Source organism: Esox lucius, chromosome 25 (genome assembly GCF_011004845.1).
Source record: "Esox lucius isolate fEsoLuc1 chromosome 25, fEsoLuc1.pri, whole genome shotgun sequence".
Lineage (NCBI taxonomy): Eukaryota > Metazoa > Chordata > Actinopteri > Esociformes > Esocidae > Esox > Esox lucius.
In genome coordinates this window covers 21843857-21867288 of record NC_047593.1, presented here as the reverse complement: position 1 = coordinate 21867288, position 23432 = coordinate 21843857, and the positions used below count along the sequence as shown (strand labels likewise).

The 23432-nt window shown below is 44.2% G+C and overlaps 2 protein-coding genes across 3 annotated transcripts in view; both read left to right on the top strand.

Annotated features, from left to right (window-relative positions):
- The window catches only part of prss12 (serine protease 12), a 34436-nt gene extending 25057 nt beyond the window's left edge, over window positions 1-9379 (top strand). Inside the window, exons 10-13 of one of the 2 annotated variants that reach the window (XM_034291001.1) lie at window positions 1690-1768; window positions 2390-2512; window positions 5502-5797; window positions 7244-9379. In XM_034291001.1, coding sequence (XP_034146892.1) covers window positions 1690-1768; window positions 2390-2512; window positions 5502-5797; window positions 7244-7554 — 809 coding nt within the window. In that variant the 3' untranslated portion in view covers window positions 7555-9379. Of the gene's footprint in view, window positions 1-1689; window positions 1769-2389; window positions 2513-5501; window positions 6083-7243 lie in introns of both variants that reach the window. The other variant, XM_034291000.1, reaches the window with a different exon arrangement.
- Window positions 9380-12417: 3038 nt separating this feature from the next.
- On the top strand, window positions 12418-22304 carry mettl14 (methyltransferase like 14). The gene is made up of 12 exons (XM_029118233.2): window positions 12418-12660; window positions 13234-13322; window positions 13628-13715; window positions 13892-13969; window positions 14397-14484; window positions 15084-15174; window positions 16985-17126; window positions 17864-17956; window positions 18039-18155; window positions 18940-19150; window positions 20713-20805; window positions 21102-22304. The coding sequence occupies exons 1-12, from the start codon at window positions 12595-12597 to the stop codon at window positions 21311-21313; spliced, it is 1368 nt and encodes a 455-aa protein (XP_028974066.2). The 5' UTR covers window positions 12418-12594; the 3' UTR covers window positions 21314-22304.
- Window positions 22305-23432: the final 1128 nt, after the last annotated feature.

The following is a 23432-nucleotide window of genomic DNA, read 5'->3' as shown; positions in this document are numbered from 1 at the left end:
AGACAGGTTTATATAACTAGAACATGAGGTGTATAAAGGCAGGTTTATATAATTAGAACATGAGGTGTAAAAAGACAGGTTTATATAGACTAGAACATGAGGTGTATAAAGGCAGGTTTATATAGACTAGAACATGAGGTGTATAAAGGCAGGTTTATATAGACTAGAACATGAGGTGTATAAAGACAGGTTTATATAGACTAGAACATGAGGTGTATAAAGGCAGGTTTATATAGACTAGAACATGAGGTGTATAAAGACAGGTTTATATAGACTAGAACATGAGGTGTATAAAGGCAGGTTTATATAGACTAGAACATGAGGTGTATAAAGGCAGGTTTATATAACTAGAACATGAGGTGTATAAAGACAGGTTTATATAGACTAGAACATGAGGTGTATAAAGACAGGTTTATATAGACTAGAACATGAGGTGTATAAAGACAGGTTTATATAGACTAGAACATGAGGTGTATAAAGGCAGGTTTATATAAACTAGAACATGAGGTGTATAAAGACAGGTTTATATAGACTAGAACATGAGGTGTATAAAGACAGGTTTATATAGACTAGAACATGAGGTGTATAAAGACAGGTTTATATAGACTAGAACATGAGGTGTATAAAGACAGGTTTATATAGACTAGAACATGAGGTGTATAAAGGCAGGTTTATATAGACTAGAACATGAGGTGTATAAAGACAGGTTTATATAGACTAGAACATGAGGTGTATAAAGTCAGGTTTATATAGACTAGAACATGAGGTGTATAAAGGCAGGTTTATATAACTAGAACATGAGGTGTATAAAGACAGGTTTATATAGACTAGAACATGAGGTGTATAAAGACAGGTTTATATAGACTAGAACATGAGGTGTATAAAGACAGGTTTATATAGACTAGAACATGAGGTGTATAAAGGCAGGTTTATATAGACTAGAACATGAGGTGTATAAAGACAGGTTTATATAGACTAGAACATGAGGTGTATAAAGACAGGTTTATATAGACTAGAACATGAGGTGTATAAAGACAGGTTTATATAGACTAGAACATGAGGTGTATAAAGACAGGTTTATATAGACTAGAACATGAGGTGTATAAAGACAGGTTTATATAGACTAGAACATGAGGTGTATAAAGGCAGGTTTATATAGACTAGAACATGAGGTGTATAAAGGCAGGTTTATATAGACTAGAACATGAGGTGTATAAAGGCAGGTTTATATAGACTAGAACATGAGGTGTATAAAGGCAGGTTTAAAGCGACTGCAGTGGTGTATGACTTAACCTCTGTTAGAGGGCCTGATTTTTCCACTGCTTTGACAGACAGTCAAAATTACCATCTGGAGACACTCTGACACACAATCAGTCACACACAGTCTCTCACACACACATACTCTCAGACATGCAAACTCTCACACACACATTCACATCACACCTTCACTCATACAGTAGTTGGTAGCTGGGTAAAGCAGTGTGTTTGGTCTAGTTTCTCCCAGGTCAGTATAGTTTTCCATATCAAATGGTTGTCTGTGGTTTCCTGACAATGATCTTTGATTTACTATTATAACAAATTTAATAACTGCTAGTCTGGTTTATCCATCACCTCCCACACACAGACACACTCTCATGTATGTCTGTTTCTGCCTGTTTCTGTCTGTTTCTGTCTGTTTCTATGTGTTAGACGGGCGGGAGTCTGTGTGTGGTGTGAGGCTGGTACACACTCGCCAGCGCAGGATCACAGGAGGCCAGAACTCACTGAGGTAAGGGGGCGGGGTCACAGGAGGAGAGAACTCACTGAGGTAAGGGGGCGGGGTCACAGGAGGAGAGAACTCACTGAGGTAAGGGGGCGGGGTCACAGGAGGAGAGAACTCACTGAGGTAAGGGGGCGGGGTCACAGAAGGACAGAACTCACTGAGGTAAGGGGGCGGGGTCACAGGAGGAGAGAACTCACGGAGGTAAGGGGGCGTGGTCACAGGAGGAGAGAATTCACTGAGGTAAGGGGGCGGGGTCAGAGGAGGACAGAATTCACTGAGGTAAGGGGGCGGGGTCAGAGGAGGACAGAATTCACTGCTGTAAGGGGGCGGGATCAGAGGAGGACAGAATTCACTGAGGTAAGGGGGCGGGGTCGTAGTGATGAGCAAGGCATTTAGTTCTTAAATCGCTATGGATAAGAGTGTCTGCTAAATCAATACAATCTGTTTGAGAAGTGTTTCTGGTGTCTACAACAGCTTGTCAACCTGTTAACCTCTTTAATGTAACATTATGCTGTTGGTGGTGTGTTTAGCAGTTTTTATGTGTGACTGTCGTTTTTAACTGTCTGTGTGTATATATCGGTGTCTCTGTGTGCGTGTGTATGTGTATGTGTGTGTGTGTGTGTGTAGGGGGGGCTGGCCCTGGCAGGCAGCAGTTCGTCTCAGAGGGTCTCGTGGGGATGGGAGGTTGGTGTGTGGAGCGACGCTCATCAGGTCCTGTTGGATCCTCACCTCTGCACACTGCTTCAAGAGGTAACACACACCTCCGCACACTGCTTCATGAGGTAACACAACTCTGCACACTGCTTCATGAGGTAACACACCTCCGCACACTGCTTCAAGAGGTAACACACATCTCTGCACACTACTTCAAGAGGTTACACGCCTCCAAACACTGCTTTAAGAATTTACCACACACACCTCCAGACACTTCCTTACATAAATCAGTGGGGAAGCCAAAGTTCCCTTCTACTTGAATGCTACTGATTGGGTATGATGACAGAAATGTCAGGGGATTAGGATTACAAATCAAATCCTGGTGTCCTACACAAACCACAACAAACCAATAACAGACAGGTACAGTCGAGAGACAACTACAAACATTTAAAACGACAAAACAAGAATGGATAAGTTCTGTGGAGAGTCACTTCTTAAGAACATTTATTACAGTCCAGAGCTCTGCTCAGTTTGTCAAGGCGTAGTTCCATAACGTGGTAATCTTACACTCCACTGAGGCTGTTGTTTTGTCTCCACAGGCCGTGAGAGTTGAGATCCTGCACTCTGTCCTGATTACATTTACAATGAAGTGGATAGAAACACCTCACTTAAACAACCACACTGTCCCTTAAAGGGATGCTTCACTTTCCTGATCTTAACCTGAGCGAACAACGTGTTTACAAGATCAGTTTCAACACAGCAGACCCATGAACACGCCCACACACACATAAACACACACACACACACACACACACTACACACAGATAAACACACACACACATAAACACACACACATACAGTATACACACACATGCTACACACACTGATGAATCCGAGCATCCAAATGAGATGTGAAACTGTTCATCTCCTCCATTAATGTAACAGACTGACCTGAACACTCACCAGAACCCTGTACTACAACACACTTGCCTGCCTGTGTGTGTGTGTGTGTGAGTGTGTGTGTGTGTGTGTGTGAGTGTGTGTGTGTGTGTGTGTATAAGGTGATAGGAAGTTAAAAGGGAGATTGAATGGAGGGAATTGTGAGTATGATTAATATATCCTGATCTTTATACACACACACACTCTCTCACAAACACACCCACTCATACACACACACACACACACACACACAAGGATGTCTCTACACTGATGTTACGTGATATTTTCTCCCAAAAAGTGTTCAGGTTCCACACACACTATACATACACGCGTATCTACACACACACACACACTCTACACACACATTTTATTTATACAGTATCTCACAAAAGTGAGTACACCCCTCACATCTTTGTAAATCTTTTAGTATATATTTTCATGTGACAACACTGAAGAAATAACACTTTGCTACAATGTAAAGTAGTGAGAGTACAGCTTGTATAACAGTGTAAAAATAACTCAACACACAATCATTAATGTCTAAACCGCTGGCAACAAAAGTGAGTACACCCCTAAGTGAAAATGTCCAAATTGGGCCCAATTGGCCATGTGACTTGTTAGTGTTACAAGGTCTCAGGTGTGAATGGGGAGCAGGTGTGTTACATTTGGTGTTATCGCTCTCACACTTCCTCATACTGGTCACTGGAAGTTCAACATGGCACCTCATGGCAAAGAACTCTCTGAGGATCTGAAAAAAGAATTGTTGCTTTACATAAAGATGGCCTAGGCTACAAGAAGATTGCCAAGACCCTGAAACTGAGCTGCAGCATGGTAGCCAAGACCATACAGCGGTTTAACAGGACAGGTTCCACTCAGAACAGGCCTCGCCATGGTCGACCAAAGATGTTGAGTGCACATGCTCAGCATCATACCCAGAGGTTGTCTTTGGGAAATAGATTTCAGTTTGTTTTTCAATTAAATTGTTCACACTATAGGTCACATTAAGAGTGGAAAAGGTGCTGACATGATTTATCTTTGTCTCATTCTTTTACATCACAAAAACCTGGCATTTTAACAGGGGTGTGGAGACTTTTTATATCCACTATATGTGGACACAGAATTTCCACATAAAAAAAGTATTTTAGACAAGCAGTTTTAGTTGGTCTAGAAGTGGGATCTCCAATCTTTTTACTGTGAAAAAGTGTGGCCATGTTGTTGATGGGAATCCCAGATTGTCCTTATAAAGTTGTCCAGTTTCAAACTCAGACTGTGCTTTTTAACAAGTGAACTTTTAACTTCTTTCTCAGAAGGCCGGTACTCACAAACTATGTTGGGGCTTCCAGGGTTAAAGTGTCACCTTTCAATACTGCTGACAGAAATGGAGGCAACACACACTGACAAACACACACATACCCCTAAACATATACACACTGACAAACACACACATACCCCTAAACATACACACACTGACAAACACACACACCCCTAAACATACACACACTGACAAACACACACATACCCCTAAACATACACACACTGACAAACACACACATACCCCTAAACATACACATACAGACTCACAAACACACACACCAAAACACATACAGACTCACAAACACACACCTACACGTGTTCACACCCAGGCCACAGACAGAGATGTGGAAATGTGTCATCCCTCCTAAAGATACATCTGAACACAGGTTCTGTCAGGGAAATGTTCTGTTTCCGGTATCATCTGTGTGTAACAAGAGACCAAGCTTGGCAGATGGGCTCTCCTGATGCTCTCCTCCTGTCCTCTTTTCTCCTCCTGTCCTCTTTTCTCCTCCTCCCCTCCTCCTCTCTTATTCACTCTACTCTCTCTTTCATATGCAGCATATTTCCTGTGTATTCATCCTATATAGAGGAACAGTTCTGTGCGTGTCTGTGTGCGTGTGTCTGTGTGCGTGTGTCTGTGTGCGTGTGTGTCTGTGTGCGTGTGTGTCTGTGTGCGTGTGTGTCTGTGTGCGTGTGTGTCTGTGTGCGTGTGTGCAGAGGGTTTAGATCATGGAACGTACATGGAACATAGACATCATGGTCCTGGAAAAGGTGTTTAGTTGTCCAGGTTTTGGGTCGATACTAGATGCCTGACTTCTCCCCTGTCCTCCAGGTATGGTAACAACACTAAGCTGTACAAGGTCAGAGTGGGGGATTACCATTCTCTGGTCCCTGAGGAGTCAGAGGAGGAGTACGCCCTGGACCACATCGTCCTGCATCCCAGCTACCGTCCCCATAGCAACGACTACGACCTGGCGTTGGTGCGTCTTTCGCCAGGTGTGGCGGGGAAGGAGCGTGACCGGTGTGTGGCTTTCGGTCGGGACGTCCTGCCGGCATGTCTGCCACTCCGCAAAGAGAGAGTCCTGAAACACGCTTCTAACTGTCATATCACTGGGTGGGGAGACACTGGTAAGAGAGTCCTGAAACACGCTTCTAACTGTCATATCACTGGGTGGGGAGACACTGGTAAGAGAGACCTGAAACACGCTTCTAACTGTCATATCACTGGGTGGGGAGACACTGGTAAGAGAGTCCTGAAACACGCTTCTAACTGTCATATCACTGGGTGGGGAGACACTGGTAAGAGAGACCTGAAACACGCTTCTAACTGTCATATCACTGGGTGGGGAGACACTGGTAAGAGAGTCCTGAAACACGCTTCTAACTGTCACATCACTGGGTGGGGAGACACTGGTAAGAGAGACCTGAAACACGCTTCTAACTGTCATATCACTGGGTGGGGAGACACTGGTAAGAGAGTCCTGAAACACGCTTCCAACTGTCATATCACTGGGTGGGGAGACACTGGTAAGAGAGACCTGAAACACGCTTCTAACTGTCATATCACTGGGTGGGGAGACACTGGTAAGAGAGTCCTGAAACACGCTTCCAACTGTCATATCACTGGGTGGGGAGACACTGGTAAGAGAGACCTGAAACACGCTTCTAACTGTCATATCACTGGGTGGGGAGACACTGGTAAGAGAGTCCTGAAACACGCTTCTAACTGTCATATCACTGGGTGGGGAGACACTGGTAAGAGAGTCCTGAAACACGCTTCTAACTGTCATATCACTGGGTGGGGAGACACTGGTAAGAGAGTCCTGAAACACGCTTCTAACTGTCATATCACTGGGTGGGGAGACACTGGTAAGAGGGAAGGGGGATTGTGTGTGTGGGACTGTCTGTGTTCATTTGTTTGTCATTTGTGTTGAGACCAAACGTGAACAAATGTGCATGTTCTGTTTTTTACTCTTCTTTTCTCATCCTTTCTCACACCAGCTTTTAAACCACTGACACAAGGTTGACAGGCAGACAGTTTATTGACCAGAGGGTTAGGGTAGATGTCTGCATCGTCCAGCTGTAGGAACATGTTGGCAAACCGCCACTCCTATGACACAAGAAAAACATCACACTTATTAGCCCAAATCACCATGGAAACACACACACACGCAAAAGGCTTAGACACACACACGTCATGGGAAGCGCAGTGGAATGTAAATTGTTGGTCATAGTAACTATGTGTATCTGTCTGTGTGTGTGTCTGTCTGTCTCTCTGTCTGTGTGTGTGTGTGTGTGTATCTGACTGTTTGTCTGTCTGTCTGTGTGTGTGTATTTGTGCGTTTGTGTGTGTGTATGTGTGTGTCTGTGTTTCTGTGTGTGTGTGTGTGTCTGTCTTTCTGTGTGTGTATGTGTGTGTCTGTGTTTCTGTGTCTGTCTGTCTGTGTGTCTGTGTGTGTATGTGTGTGTGTTTCTGTGTCTGTCTGTGTGTGTGTCTGTGTGTGTTTCTGTGTCTGCCTGTCTGTCTGTCTGTGTTTCTGTGTCTGTCTGTCTGTGTGTGTGTCTGTCTTCCAGGTCGTTCGTACTCCAAGACTCTCCAACAGGCCCCTATCTCCCTCCTCCCCCGTCGCCACTGCCAACAGCGTTACCATGGGGCCTTCACCAGCCGCATGCTCTGCGCCGGCAGCGACAGCCAATCAGAACGCCGCGTGGACAGTTGCCGGGGCGACAGCGGTGGCCCTTTGGTGTGTGAGCGTCCAGGCGGAGGATGGGTGGTGTACGGTGTGACATCGTGGGGTCACGGCTGCCGTGCGCAACACTCACCTGGTGTCTACACCAAAGTCTCCGCCTTCACCTCCTGGATACACAAGGTGATTGGACAATGAGAGGGATTCATGAAGCAGATTTCCAAAGTGATTGGCCAGTGGCGAAGGACAGGTAGAGGTCTGCTAATGAGGGCAGAGGTTGAAACGTGGATGACTGACAGAACAAGCAGAAAGACAATATTCTGAGCTTTTGATTTGATTACATGACATTTGAAGAACACATCAAAGATGACTTTACATACGTTGTGTTTTTATTGGTCAGTGAAAGAAGTTGTTTCATACCTGTCAAAAGGGTTGACCAATCTCACTAATCTAATCTGTTTGTTATAACTCCTCAATTTCTCCTCTCTCGATTTCTCCTCCCCCTTTCTCGATTTCTCCTCTCCTAGCTCTCTGTCTTTCCTCGGTCACTCGTCTTCTATCCTCTAAGTATGTTACCTATATGCTCTTCGAAAGCACTTGTTTTATTTATCGATTTGAAGTATTAGTCATTTGTTTTGTTTACTATTTCAGTTTAGTCGACTCCTGGATTGTTTCACTCAGTGGAGATTCAAATTTAGTTTACTACTCAATTGATTCACTGTTGGAGCTCCAGTATGAGTTAGCTCCAGTATGAGTTAGCTCCAGTATGAGTTAGCTCCAGTATGAGTTAGCTCCAGTATGAGTTAGCTACAGTATGAGTTAGCTACACTATGAGTGAGTTACAGTATAAGTGAGCTACAGTATGAGTGAGCTACAGTATGAGTGAGCTACAGTATGAGTGAGCTACAGTATGAGTTAGCTCCAGTATGAGTGAGCTACAGTATGAGTTAGCTACACTATGAGTTAGCTACAGTATGAGTTAGCTCCAGTATGAGTGAGCTACAGTATGAGTTAGCTACACTATGAGTTAGCTACAGTATAATATAGCTTGTCAATTACAAACGTGTGCTTGCAATCAAAGTAGATTCACACGCGTGGTTACGGCCACAGGCTGGGGAGGAGCAGCATGATGTCGACTACCACACATTATAGTCCTTTCCACACTGCATTGTTCTTAGCCCTGGGCTAGCTTAAGGAAGCTCTTAGCCCTGGGCTAGCTTAAGGAGGCTCTTAGCCCTGGGCTAGCTTAAGGAGGCTCTTAGCCCTGGGCTAGCTTAAGGAGGCTCTTAGCCCTGGGCTAGCTTAAGGAGGCTCTTAGCCCTGGGCTAGCTTAAGGAGGCTCTTAGCCCTGGGCTAGCTTAAGGAGGCTCTTAGCCCTGGGCTAAGGTGCAGTGTGAACACACCCAATGTCAAGTCTGCATAGTTAATAATGTTGATGAAACGTGTAGAAGGATTTACAAGAGACTGTTATCTACCAAATAGCTTGCGCCCATTAGTCCACTTTCAAATGAGCTAAATCAGCATTAGGAATTTCTTTCTGAATCCAGTACAATGAAATAGCTGACCTTTGGCTACTAAAACGCAGTCTGCCAATATCAAACACTGGCTCGCTGTATATACTAGAACAGTATCGTAGAAAGTGAAATGGAGTTCATAAACCATTGACAAATGTGAAGCACCCACTTTCTCTCAGAAACAGAATTTGTAGCTGTTAAAATATGAACCACAACGAAGCCACTTCACCACCAGTCCCATGGGCATCCTAACATCAAGACAGCGGAACAGTTATTATCACTTTAATTTGCAGCTAATATAAGATGCTTGCTAAGTTTGCACATGTTTGCAAGCCAAACACTCTTGAATACAACCACAAAAACCTTATCTTCCCTAGAAGTTATTTAAAATGTCAGAAGAGCGATTAAATCCTTTAGCTTTGCCTACTGGCGAGCTACGTAGCTGTATAGCTGTAACGCAGTTGATCGGTGAGATTTCTCAAACATACAGCTCCGGAAAAAAATTAAGAGACCACTGCACTTTTTTCTTTCTTTTCCAAAAAAGTTGAAAAGGAAGGTTTTGAATGAGGAACAGAAGCATTCAATTTGCAGTGGTCTCTTAATTTGAATCTTTCTGTTCCTCACTCAAAACCTTCCTTTTGGACATTTTTGGAAAGGAAAGAAAAAGGTGCAGTGGTGTCTTAATTTTTTCCGAAGCTGTATAATATATCCACACACGAATCATACTCGGATTTCTACCTCATAATATGAAATACACATATGACGATTAGCCTAAATGAGAATATTGGGGCTACAGGTTCAAACAGAATCTGTATCCCTGAGCCTGAGCCAGAGCCAAGATAGGTGTGCCCTTGAGCAAGGTGCCTAACCCTGACAATTTCTGGATAACATTGTCTGAGGTCACATACTGTAGTGACAACTGGTACAACAAGTTATGGTTTATATGCTAATCAATTCTATTGCTAAAGGCTGCTGACCACTCAAACTGCTTTACATTACTGACTTCTCCAAGGACTACAAGGTTTAGATGGTCTTGCACTGTTGTTATTTGCTCATTCAGTCTTACTAAACTTGTAATTAAACTGATTAATACGGTCTTCATGTACATCAGTTTTCTTATATATACCTGTATGTAGAGCAAAGGTTTCCTGGACAGTGAAGGACTAAAATGCAGACTAAATAGAGAATGTTGATGAACAAAGCACTTAACACTGTTTATGTCTGTCTGGATAAAACTGTCTGTTGGTTGGTTCTCAACATATCTGACAGTTCCTGGTCTGACCTGATGTCACTTCCTGATAGATTACAAGATACTCTCTGATTGAAAAAGGACTCTCCAACTGAACACAAGTGAATCATGATTTAAGATTTAGAAAGCTGAGTGAGGGAGCAGCAAATTCTATTGCTGTTGTCAACAAAGACAAGTGGAGTTTGTATTTCTGTACCCACCTGACACTTTGAATTTTACTGTCCTGACACAGTTCTGACAATGCAGCAGGATAAATGCCTTTGTCATGGTAGAAACACAATCAGGAGAATGACAAGCTAAGGAAATAGAAACAAGTCAGTTCCACTCCATGTCAGGTATTCACTGTATGTCACAGATTAAACGTATTACTTATACCAATCATATCCTATCAGAACTCCAGTGTATAAGAGGCAGGGCTTAGGGATCAGTACAGTATATCAGAACTCCAGTGTATAAGAGGCAGGGCTTAGGGATCAGTACAGTATATCAGAACTCCAGCGTATAAGAGGCAGGGCTTAGGGATCAGTACAGTATATCAGAACTCCAGTGTATAAGAGGCAGGGCTTAGGGATCAGTACAGTATATCAGAACTCCAGCGTATAAGAGGCAGGGCTTAGGGATCAGTACAGTATATCAGAACTCCAGCGTATAAGAGGCAGGGTTTAGGGATCAGTACAGTATATCAGAACTCCAGTGTATAAGAGGCAGGGCTTAGGGATCAGTACAGTATATCAGAACTCCAGCGTATAAGAGGCAGGGCTTAGGGATCAGTACAGTATATCAGAACTCCAGTGTATAAGAGGCAGGGCTTAGGGATCAGTACAGTATATCAGAACTCCAGTGTATAAGAGGCAGAGTTTAGGGATCAGTACAGTATATCAAAACTCCAGTGTATAAGAGGCAGGGTTTAGGGATCAGTACAGTATATCAGAACTCCAGTGTATAAGAGGCAGGGCTTAGGGATCAGTATAGTATATCAGAACTCCAGCGTATAAGAGGCAGGGTTTAGGGATCAGTACAGTATATCAGAACTCCAGTGTATAAGAGGCAGGGCTTAGGGATCAGTACAGTATATCAGAACTCCAGCGTATAAGAGGCAGGGTTTAGGGATCAGTACAGTATATCAGAACTCCAGTGTATAAGAGGCAGGGCTTAGGGATCAGTACAGTATATCAGAACTCCAGTGTATAAGAGGCAGGGTTTAGGGATCAGTACAGTATATCAGAACTCCAGTGTATAAGAGGCAGGGTTTAGGGATCAGTACAGTATATCAGAACTCCAGCGTATAAGAGGCAGGGTTTAGGGAACAGTACAGTATATCAGAACTCCAGTGTATAAGAGGCAGGGCTTAGGGATCAGTACAGTATATCAGAACTCCAGCGTATAAGAGGCAGGGCTTAGGGATCAGTACAGTATATCAGAACTCCAGCGTATAAGAGGCAGGGCTTAGGGATCAGTACAGTATATCAATTTAGTGACTGAGAGGGACTTGCTGTCTATTGGACTATTGGAATTCGGTCAAGTTGTTCCCAACACATTCCAAAACTCCCTGATCAGACATGATGTCACTTAATGTCAGAATAAAACATGTTTTACTGTTTATGTTGCTTTGTTTTTCTTTGTGTCTGTCTTTCCTCAGCATCCTGTATGAACTGCTCTCCAAAGTGTTATACTGCTATGTGAATGAATGAATCACCACATGTTGACACACATACAGTGTAGATTTAGGGGGACGGGGGATTAATGGCCCCCCAATATTACAGACAGGTAAATTTGACCCCCCCGGGAAAATGCCATTTACCCTGATGCCCCAAAATGTAACACAAACATACCTGTTTGTATACACACACATTTGCTCAAATACACAAAATGTAGCACCGGTATGTCAAACAAGGCTTTCAAGAATTATAGTATTATTTGTGTGCGTATGTGTGTGTTTGCAGAACAAGCAGACACATTGACATGACAACATATTGCAGCGCTTTGGACCGGGAGAAAGAGTCAGACACCCTCACCAGTGTGTAAAGTAGAGACAGTCTAATGTACACAGGGCTGTTAAAGAGATCCTCTATCTCTTCTCTCTCATCCCGCTATCCATCTGTCTTTCTCATCCCTCTATCCCCACTCTCTATCTTTCTCATTCTTCCACCTCCTTTCACACACTTGGGGAGGAATGAGAGAATTGAATCATAACAGCACATTTTCAAAGATTTTTCAGGACGGAATAATACGATACAGCAGCACAGCCTTGTGGCTGTTTCTTGTCATTACAGCAGAGGAAACACGTAACGCGAAGTGACGCAGATCCCACGCGCTGCAGTTGTCATTAGAAACCGACCGAGATACATGTTTTTGGAGCGAAATAAGCTTTCTCTCGCCTCTGTGGAGAGGTAACAATAGATATATCCAAGGCTATCAAAGACAAACCTACTGAAAGCTATTCAACTACTGTATTTTCAAACCACCGACACAGAGATGAATAGTCGCCTACAGGAGATACGGGAAAAGCAGAAACTTAGACGCCAGCTATTAGCGCAACAGGTAGCTACTAGCAGAGCATAACGTTAGCTACAGTAGGAAGCTGTTGTATTTTAAATTGCCTTGTTTACAAATCATAATAACCCTCCAGGTTGGTCCTTTGGTTAAGTAGCGTGGCTGGGTTACTTGATAGATAACAAGCTGGTTACGTCTCTTACGTTTTGGCAACGTATTTTAATTGGAAATTTCTTTTTTAGAGGTTTGATAACCACGCTGTAGACACGCTAGAGTTGGGGAAAGATGTTATTGCCATTTCTACTGTTGCTTAAGATATGTATGTCCACCTATGTTGTTTAAAAGAGAATACATTCAATCAATTATGTTTCAACAGTGTATTGCTGCTGAATCAGCCGTGCTAAAAGTGACCGTAATTACAATTGAACCCAAAACCCTTGAGGGTAGAGACTAACTGAGCTAAACTGGGTTCTCATGTTTGGTATCTGGGCCCTTAGTTAATCACTGTGGGTGTTAAATAATGACTGTATTAGCGTCAGTAGAAAGAGAAGGACTAACGAAGTGACAGAGCTCTTAGTTAACATGGCGATACTTCCGGTAACGGGTCTGATTCCGTCCTAGTTGGGAGCAGAGAGTGCTGACAGTATTGGTGCCGTTCTGAACAGCAAAGATGAACTGAAGGAGATCGAGGAGACTAGAGGGACATGCAGGTATGACACACCCCATTCACGCACCCACCCCAGACACACACACACCCCAGTCACACACACCACGCATACACACACACACACACACACACCACGCATGCACACACACACCCCAGTCACACACCACGCATACGCATACACACACACACACCACGCATACACCCATCCACGCACACACACACACCCCAGTCACACACACACCACACAAACACAAACCAGTCCAGCCCCCCAAGATATAAGAAATGTAAACCCCTGGCTCCCACTAATATCCCCAGTTTTACTTTGTGTGTTTGTGTGTGTGTGTGTAGGGCATCGTTGGACACGGCCGGGACCTGCTCAAAGAGGAAGTCCCAGATTGATGGTGAGGACACTGAAGACGATGTTGAGGAGCAGAAGGTAGAAACACCACACACAATAATTCCATTCATCTTTGTAGGCGCAGAATGCTAGTGGAGATTAAGAAGGATTACTACATTGAAAAATCTGAAATGGTTTGGTTTCTCTGTGTTTCTTGGCATGTTTGTTGGCATGTTTGTTGGCGTGTTTGTTGACTTGTTTGTTGGCGTGTGTAGGATGAGGTGGAGGCCCCCCCCCCAGATGAGAACAACCCTTATGAAGAGGTCTATAAGGACTCCAGCACCTTCCTGAAGGTGACATTTTGCCCTCTTTGTTTCTGTCTTTATCTCTTGTTATTTAGCTGACTTATTGTTAGTACCCCCATCGCTGCTCTTCCCCCTGTCCCCCCATTTTTTGACACAACAAAATATTAGAAGAATGTCTTATTATCAGGGTACTCAGTCTGAACCCCCATAATGACTACTGCCAACACTGTCTGTTATTATCAGGGTACCCAGAGTCTGAACCCCCATAATGACTACTGCCAACACTGTCTTTTATTATCAGGGTACCCAGAGTCTGAACCCCCATAATGACTACTGCCAACACTGTCTGTTATTATCAGGGTACCCAGAGTCTGAACCCCCATAATGACTACTGCCAACACTGTCTGTTATTATCAGGGTACCCAGAGTCTGAACCCCCATAATGACTACTGCCAACACTGTCTGTTATTATCAGGGTACCCAGAGTCTGAACCCCCATAATGACTACTGCCAACACTTTGTCGACACCGGGCACAGACCTCAGAACTTCATCAGAGACGTTGGTACGATGTGTCTGTTTGTGTGTTGGTGTGTGTGAGCGGCGTTGGGGTGTGTGTGTGTGAGCGGCGTTGGGGTGTGTGTGTGCGTGGCGTGGGGGTGTGTGTGTGCGCGGCGTGGGGGAGTGTGTGTGCGCGGCGTTGGGGAGTGTGTGTGCGCGGCGTTGGGGAGTGTGTGTGTGCGGCGTTGGGGTGTGTGTGTGTGTGTGTGTGCACGGCGTTGGGGTGTGTGTGCGGCGCGGCGTTGGGGTGTGTGTGCGGCGCGGCGTTGGGGTGTGTGTGTGCGTGGCGTGGGGGTGTGTGTGCGGTGTGGGGGTGTGTGTGTGTGTGTGCGCGGCGTTGGGGAGTGTGTGTGCGCGGCGTTGGGGTGTGTGTGTGCGTGGCGTGGGGGTGTGTGTGTGTGTGTGCGTGGCGTGGGGGTGTGTGTGTGTGTGCGCGCGGCGTTGGGGAGTGTGTGCGCACGGCGTTGGGGAGTGTGCGCACGGCGTTGGGGAGTGTGCGCACGGCGTTGGGGAGTGTGGCATTGCAACGCCGTGCTTGTGGGTTTGTACCCATGGGATGGGAGAATGCAGTCACTACTTCAGAGTAACAGTTGTGTGTTCCAGGTCTGGCTGACAGATTTGAAGAGTATCCTAAACTGAGAGAGCTGATCAGACTGAAGGATGAACTCATATCAACCACCAACACTCCGCCCATGTATGACACACAACACATGTTTACATAGTCACACAACACATGTTTACGTATTCACACGACACACGTTTACGTAGTCACACGACACACGTTTACGTAGTCACACGACACACGTTTACGTAGTCACACGTTTGCATATTCACACGTTACACGTTTACGTATTCACACGTTACACGTTTACGTATTCACACGTTACACGTTTACGTATTCACACGTTTACATATTCACACGTTACACGTTTACGTATTCACACGTTACACGTTTACGTAGTCACACGACACGCGTTTACGTAGTCACACGACACGCGTTTACGTAGTCACACGACACGCGTTTACGTAGTCACACGACACGCGTTTACGTAGTCACACGACACACGTTTACGTAGTTACACGACACACGTTTACGTAGTCACACGACACACGTTTACGTAGTCACACGTTTACATATTCACACGTTACACGTTTACGTATTCACACGTTACACGTTTACGTAGTCACACGTTTACGTATTCACACGTTACACGTTTACGTAGTCACACAACACACGTTTACGTAGTCACACGTTTATGTAGTCACACGTTACACGTTTACGTATTCACACGACACGTTTTACGTAGTTACACGACACACGTTTACGTAGTCACACGACACACGTTTACGTAGTCACACGAACACGTAACGTTTACGTAGTCACACGACACACGTTTACGTAGTCACACGACACACGTTTACGTAGTCACACGACACACGTTTAACGTAGTCACACGACACACGTTTACGTAGTCACACGACACACGTTTACGTAGTCACACGACACACGTTTACGTAGTCACACGACACACGTTTACGTAGTCACACGACACACGTTTACGTAGTCACACGACACACGTTTACGTAGTCACACGACACACGTTTACGTAGTCACACGACACACGTTTACGTAGTCACACGACACACGTTTACGTAGTCACACGACACACGTTTACGTAGTCACACGACACACGTTTACGTAGTCACACGACCACACGTTTACGTAGTCACACGACACACGTTTACGTAGTCACACGGACACACGTTTACGTAGGTCACACGACACACGTTTACGTAGTCACACGACACACGTTTACGTAGTCACACGACACACGTTACGTAGTCACACGACACACGTTTACGTAGTCACACGACACACGTTAGGACCACAGTTTACGTAGTCACACGACACACGTTTACGTAGTCACACGACACACGTTTACGTAGTCACACGACACACGTTTACGTAGTCACACGACACACGTTTACGTAGTCACACGACACACGTTTACGTAGTCACACGACACACGTTTACGTAGTCACACGACACACGTTTACGTAGTCACACGACACACGTTTACGTAGTCACACGACACACGTTTACGTAGTCACACGACACACGTTTACGTAGTCACACGACACACGTTTACGTAGTCACACGACACACGTTTACGTAGTCACACGACACACGTTTACGTAGTCACACGACACACGTTCACGTAGTCACACGACACACGTTCACGTAGTCACACGACACACGTTCACGTAGTCACACGACACACGTTCACGTAGTCACACGACACACGCTTACGTAGTCACACGTTACACGCTTACGTAGTCACACGTTACACGCTTACGTAGTCATTTCACCCAGCCTCATAACATTGTGTTCTAAAGTCTTGAAGCATCTATATGTTTCCTCTAACGTGTGTGGGTGTTTGTGTGGGTGTTTGTGTGGATGTGGGTGTATGCGTGCATGTGCGTGCGTGTGGGTGCGCGTGTAGGTATCTGCAGGCGGACCCAGAACACTTTGACCTGCGTGACCTGAAGTGTAAGTTTGACGTGATCCTCCTGGAACCTCCCCTAGAGGAGTACTACCGAGAGTCAGGAATCTCACACACCGAACGCTTCTGGAACTGGGACGATGTGAGTGTGTTTAAAACTATCAGATGTAACGTCAGTAATTGACCTTTGACCCTGGAGCCTCCTGCCCTTAAGGAGCATGCCTGAAGAGTTTAGAGCAGAATGAGGACAGAACATCTTCTGTCAGTCAAAATGGACCCCCATAACTCTGTATACAAAACCAAACCTTATAAAATGTCTCTTAAAAATATCTATTTTTCAAGTTACAGCTTTATCCAGTAAAACAATTATCAATATGTCCTTGGACCATAATATTAATACAGGAATCTTGTCTATGTTTTTTTGTTACAGTGAACTTATTACAACTCAGTGTAGTTGGAGATGTCATTGTTCACTATAGATAATGACGTTGGAGATTGTGGAGATATCAGTACTGTGTGTTCACTATAGATAATGACGTTGGAGATTGAGGAGATATCAGTACTGTGTGTTCACTATAGATAATGACGTTGGAGATTGAGGAGATATCAGTACTGGGTGTTCACTATAGATAATGACGTTGGAGATTGAGGAGATATCAGTACTGGGTGTTCACTATAGATAATGACGTTGGAGATTGAGGAGATATCAGTACTGGGTGTTCACTATAGATAATGACGTTGGAGATTGAGGAGATATCAGTACTGGGTGTTCACTATAGATAATGACGTTGGAGATTGAGGAGATATCAGTACTGGGTGTTCACTATAGATAATGACGTAGGAGATTGAGGAGATATCAGTACTGTGTGTTCACTATAGATAATGAAGTTGGAGATTGAGGAGATATCAGCACTGCGTTCCTTTGTCTTCCTCTGGTGTGGATCGGGAGAGGGACTGGACCTGGGCAGAATGGTAATGTAAACACACACGTAAACACACACGTAAACACACACGTAAACACACATACTCAGTAACAGGTTTGTGTTCTGTCCAGTGTCTGAGGAAGTGGGGTTTCAGGCGTTGTGAAGACATCTGCTGGATCAAGACCAACAAGAATAATCCTGGAAAGACGAAAACCCTTGACCCCAAAGCTGTGTTTCAGAGGACCAAGGTAACACACACCTACACAAACATACACACACCTACACAAACATCCACACACCTACACAAACATACACACACTTACACACCCAACACGTCTGCACACACACACACAACACATCCACACGCAATGCAGACAAACACACTCACACAAAGACTCACAATCTGGGTTAACACTGTGGAGGTCTTTGAACAGTTTATTCTTCATGTTCTCCTCCAGGAACACTGTGGAGGTCTTTAAACAGTTTATTCTTCATGTTCTGCTCCTCCAGGAACACTGTGGAGGTCTTTGAACAGTTTATTCTTCATGTTCTCCTCCTACAGGAAACACTGTGGAGGTCTTTGAACAGTTTATTCTTCATGTTCTGCTCCTCCAGGAACACTGTGGAGGTCTTTAAACAGTTTATTCTTCATGTTCTCCTCCAGGAACACTGTGGAGGTCTTTAAACAGTTTATTCTTCATGTTCTCCTCCTCCAGGAAACACTGTGGAGGTCTTTAAACAGTTTATTCTTCATGTTCTCCTCCTCCAGGAAACACTGTGGAGGTCTTTAAACAGTTTATTCTTCATGTTCTCCTCCTACAGGAAACACTGTGGAGGTCTTTAAACAGTTTATTCTTCATGTTCTCCTCCTACAGGAAACACTGTGGAAGTCTTTAAACAGTTTATTCTTCATGTTCTCCTCCTCCAGGAACACTGTGGAGGTCTTTAAACAGTTTATTCTTCATGTTCTGCTCCTCCAGGAACACTGTGGAGGTCTTTAAACAGTTTATTCTTCATGTTCTGCTCCTCCAGGAACACTGTCTGATGGGGATTAAAGGCACAGTCCGCAGGTCAACAGATGGAGATTTCATCCATGCTAACGTGGATATTGACCTGATCATCACAGAGGAACCGGAGATTGGCAACGTTGAGAAGCCGGTGGAGATATTCCACATCATAGAACACTTCTGTCTTGGTCGTCGCAGACTTCACCTTTTTGGAAGGGACTCCACCATCAGACCAGGTGACACTCACATTCACTCCACCATCAGACCAGGTGACACTCACATTCACTCCACCATCAGACCAGGTGACACTCACATTCACTCCACCATCAGACCAGGTGACACTCACATTCACTCCACCATCAGACCAGGTGACACTCACATTCACTCCACCATCAGACCAGGTGACACTCACATTCACTCCACCATCAGACCAGGCGACACTCCAAACTGAGCTGAGTGACAAACATTAAAATACACATCCTTATGTGTCCATTTTAAACCGGTAAACATCTGATGCCTAATTTTATCCACAAGCTTAAGAACTGATATTTTGTTAATTAGGGCCGGGCAAAATAACCTCACTTAGTGTAACACCAACAGGTTTTCACTTTGATAGGACTGACACACCTAAACATACACACTGAGCCCTCTGGATGTGTTCTGTTAGTCCAGATCTTTAACATTGACCTCCTTCTGGATGTGTTCTGTTAGTCCAGGTCTTTAACATTGACCTCCTTCTGGATGTGTTCTGTTAGTCCAGGTCTTTAACATTGACCTCCTTCTGGATGTGTTCTGTTAGTCCAGATCTTTAACATTGACCTCCTTCTGGATGTGTTCTGTTAGTCCAGGTCTTTAACATTGACCTCCTTCTGGATGTGTTCTGTTAGTCCAGGTCTTTAACATTGACCTCCTTCTGGATGTGTTCTGTTAGTCCAGGTCTTTAACATTGACCTCCTTCTGGATGTGTTCTGTTAGTCCAGGTCTTTAACATTGACCTCCTTCCTGATGTGTTCTGTTAGTCCAGGTCTTTAACATTGACCTCCTTCTGGATGTGTTCTGTTAGTCCAGGTCTTTAACATTGACCTCCTTCTGGATGTGTTCTGTTAGTCCAGGTCTTTAACATTGACCTCCTTCTGGATGTGTTCTGTTAGTCCAGGTCTTTAACATTGACCTCCTTCTGGATGTGTTCTGTTAGTCCAGGTCTTTAACATTGACCTCCTTCTGGATGTGTTCTGTTAGTCCAGGTCTTTAACATTGACCTCCTTCTGGATGTGTTCTGTTAGTCCAGGTCTTTAACATTGACCTCCTTCTGGATGTGTTCTGTTAGTCCAGGTCTTTAACATTGACCTCCTTCTGGATGTGTTCTGTTAGTCCAGGTCTTTAACATTGACCTCCTTCTGGATGTGTTCTGTTAGTCCAGGTCTTTAACATTGACCTCCTTCTGGATGTGTTCTGTTAGTCCAGGTCTTTAACATTGACCTCCTTCTGGATGTGTTCTGTTAGTCCAGGTCTTTAACATTGACCTCCTTCTGGATGTGTTCTGTTAGTCCAGGTCTTTAACATTGACCTCCTTCTGGATGTGTTCTGTTAGTCCAGGTCTTTAACATTGACCTCCTTCTGGATGTGTTCTGTTAGTCCAGGTCTTTAACATTGACCTCCTTCTGGATGTGTTCTGTTAGTCCAGGTCTTTAACATTGACCTCCTTCTGGATGTGTTCTGTTAGTCCAGGTCTTTAACATTGACCTCCTTCTGGATGTGTTCTGTTAGTCCAGGTCTTTAACATTGACCTCCTCTCCAGGTTGGTTGACGGTGGGTCCAACTCTGACCAATAGTAACTTCAATGCAGAGGCTTACTCCTCCCACTTCTCCGTTCCACAGTCTCACCTCTCAGGTAGGTATTCACTGACACGATGCCAGTACATTAAGAAGTGTGTTCAGCAATATTCTAAAAACACAATGCCCTATAATGGAAAAACAGGTTTTTAGAGGTTTTTGCTAATTTATAAAAAAATAAATTAGACAGTTTACCGTGACACTAGAAATTCAGCTCTGATAAACGTTATGTTCCTAGAACATTTCTGGGACCTTTTTATTTGAGTTCATGAACCCAGGGGACCAACACTTAAAATGCTGGACTAGTATTTGTTCCGTGTCAGTTTCTAATCAGATACCTCCTCTCCCATCCAGGTTGTACCGAGGAGATAGAGCGCCTCCGCCCCAAGTCGCCTCCCTCCAAGCTGAAGTCGGAGCGAGGGGGAGGGTCGGCCCGTGGGGGCCGTGGGGGGCCTAATGTGGGTCGTGGGGGTGACAGGGGCCGAGAGAGGAACAGGTCCTTTAGGGGGGACCGGGGAGGGTTCAGGGGTCGAGGAGGCCAACACAGAGGGTTTCCCCCCCGCTAGGGGGCAGGGGAGAGATTGGAACACACTACCTCTAGAAGTGTGCACTCGTTCACTACATGGCATGGGTGTAAGAGCAGTGTGCACTCGTTCACTATATGGCATGGGTGTAAGAGCAGTGTGCACTCGTTCACTATATGGCATGGGTGTAAGAGCAGTGTGCACTCGTTCACTACATGGCATGGGTGTAAGAGCAGTGTGCACTCGTTCACTACATGGCATGGGTGTAAGAGCAGTGTGCACTCGTTCACTACATGGCATGGGTGTAAGAGCAGTGTGCACTCGTTCACTACATGGCATGGGTGTAAGAGCAGTGTACACTCGTTCACTACATGGCATGGGTGTAAGAGCAGTGTTGGAACTTAGCCACATCTCTCTGTCCCACCAACCAACACACCGATTGGTACGTCCTATGATTGATTTGTTTTTAGTTTTATACTTATGTGCTCACTTCATGGAGCTGTCTGAAGATCCCATGACATGATAAATGATTACAGCTGTCAGTAGCAAACCTCCAGGTATGAATGAATGAATGTTCTTCACCTTGTTGTATTAAAGGATGGGTTGTTTTTCCTCAGATCTTTAATCTGGTTTGATGATGTTATGGGGAGAATCTGTTTCCTGTGTTGATGGGGCCCAGTATGTCAGGTGACCACATGGAATGACTGTCTCCAGATTCTGTGTGTGTGTGTGTGTGTGGACATACACAAGCGTGCACGTATGCAGCTTCACTATCTTGATTTATGCAGAGATGGACTCGATGACATTCCCAGTTGTCTTTGGTTGGTTGTTGAAGAATGTCGAAAGTATCACAGCCTTCTAACACTTGGCTGGGTCTGAAGACACAGCGAATCAGAGACAGACAAGAATGCTGTGGTCTTTTGAAAATTGAATGCTATCGTCTACAGAGCTCATATTTGCTGTCTTTGGTGTTCGTTTTGTTAATGAGGTACTAACGAATATGAATCTTTAATATAAAGCTAACTCCAGCTCAGTAATCTTCATTCTTTCACGCTCATTAACGTGAGTTAAGAATTTTAAGTTTTAGACCACTCTAATAGTCTTACAAAAATCTCCATTCTGGAGACCACCGATCATATTGATAAATCTAAACAATGTGAATCAAGCTTGCAACAAAAGCCACAAAGGATTCTCTGAAACACAAATTGTGATTGGTGGTGATCTCTGAGACATCTCTGGGTGAATCTGTGATCATGTGACTGTTGATCACATTTTAAGAATGCCAACAGTGATCATTCTTGATAGTTGAATTAAGTATGGAATAACCAACCATAAAGATGCCTCATTTGAAAGCCATATGAATCTTCCCTGTCTGTACTTGCCAAATGTAAACCTTTCTAAAACACGATTAAACAGGACATTTTATGAGAACGCTACAAACCTCCAAAATGTTTTCGCAATACCAAGATAGCAAAATATTTACCAGATACAGCCCATACCTGCCCACATCGGTTTGGGTTTTTCGTGCCTGCAGTGGCCCATCTGTGGCTGGCCTTAAATCAACCAGAAACCCCCCACAACATAACCGCGTGTCAGAAAGTAATTCAGCAAGGTCCCTAATCAAGACAGAACTAGGCCGTATTTGCCCGTTTAGAACCGAATGTCTGCCATTAGAAAGCCTAATTGGGGTCAACAGATTTATGGATTGTTTTTTAATTGGGAAATATCATACACATTAATTTGGAGAAATGACAACAAACTAGGCCAGTACAATTTAACTGATAACGCCATATTGGCTGTTTTGGTAAGACTATTAAATAATAATGATGCGGAATAGGCTACATTTTGGCATTGCAAAGCTATCCTAAAATGTATTTTAAAATACTGACGTTTGGACTCCACATTTATTTATTATTTGTCAATGCAATTGATCTGGAACATCTACTGGGTCTAAGGTGGCATATTATACTTTATCAAATAAATCTGGTGGGCAAAGGTAATTTATTTTAATACGTTTTTATTTATAGAAACAGATACCGTCTTCAGGAAATATTCGTGCAGAAAAGTGGCATCAATGATTCGATAAGAAATGTAGTTAAAAATTAAATTACGCTTGTAGTTGACGAGAAAATACATTCTCTTTCCCAAGTGCCAAAATGTC

Bases quoted from the DNA above. Each gene is read 5' to 3' on its own strand.
- mettl14 (XM_029118233.2), top strand. From the start codon at position 12,595: ATGAATAGTCGCCTACAGGAGATACGGGAAAAGCAGAAACTTAGACGC. The intron at 13,716-13,891 runs GTAGAAACACCA...TGGCGTGTGTAG, and splicing joins ACGATGTTGAGGAGCAGAAG to GATGAGGTGGAGGCCCCCCC. The intron at 17,957-18,038 runs GTAATGTAAACA...TGTTCTGTCCAG, and splicing joins GACTGGACCTGGGCAGAATG to TGTCTGAGGAAGTGGGGTTT.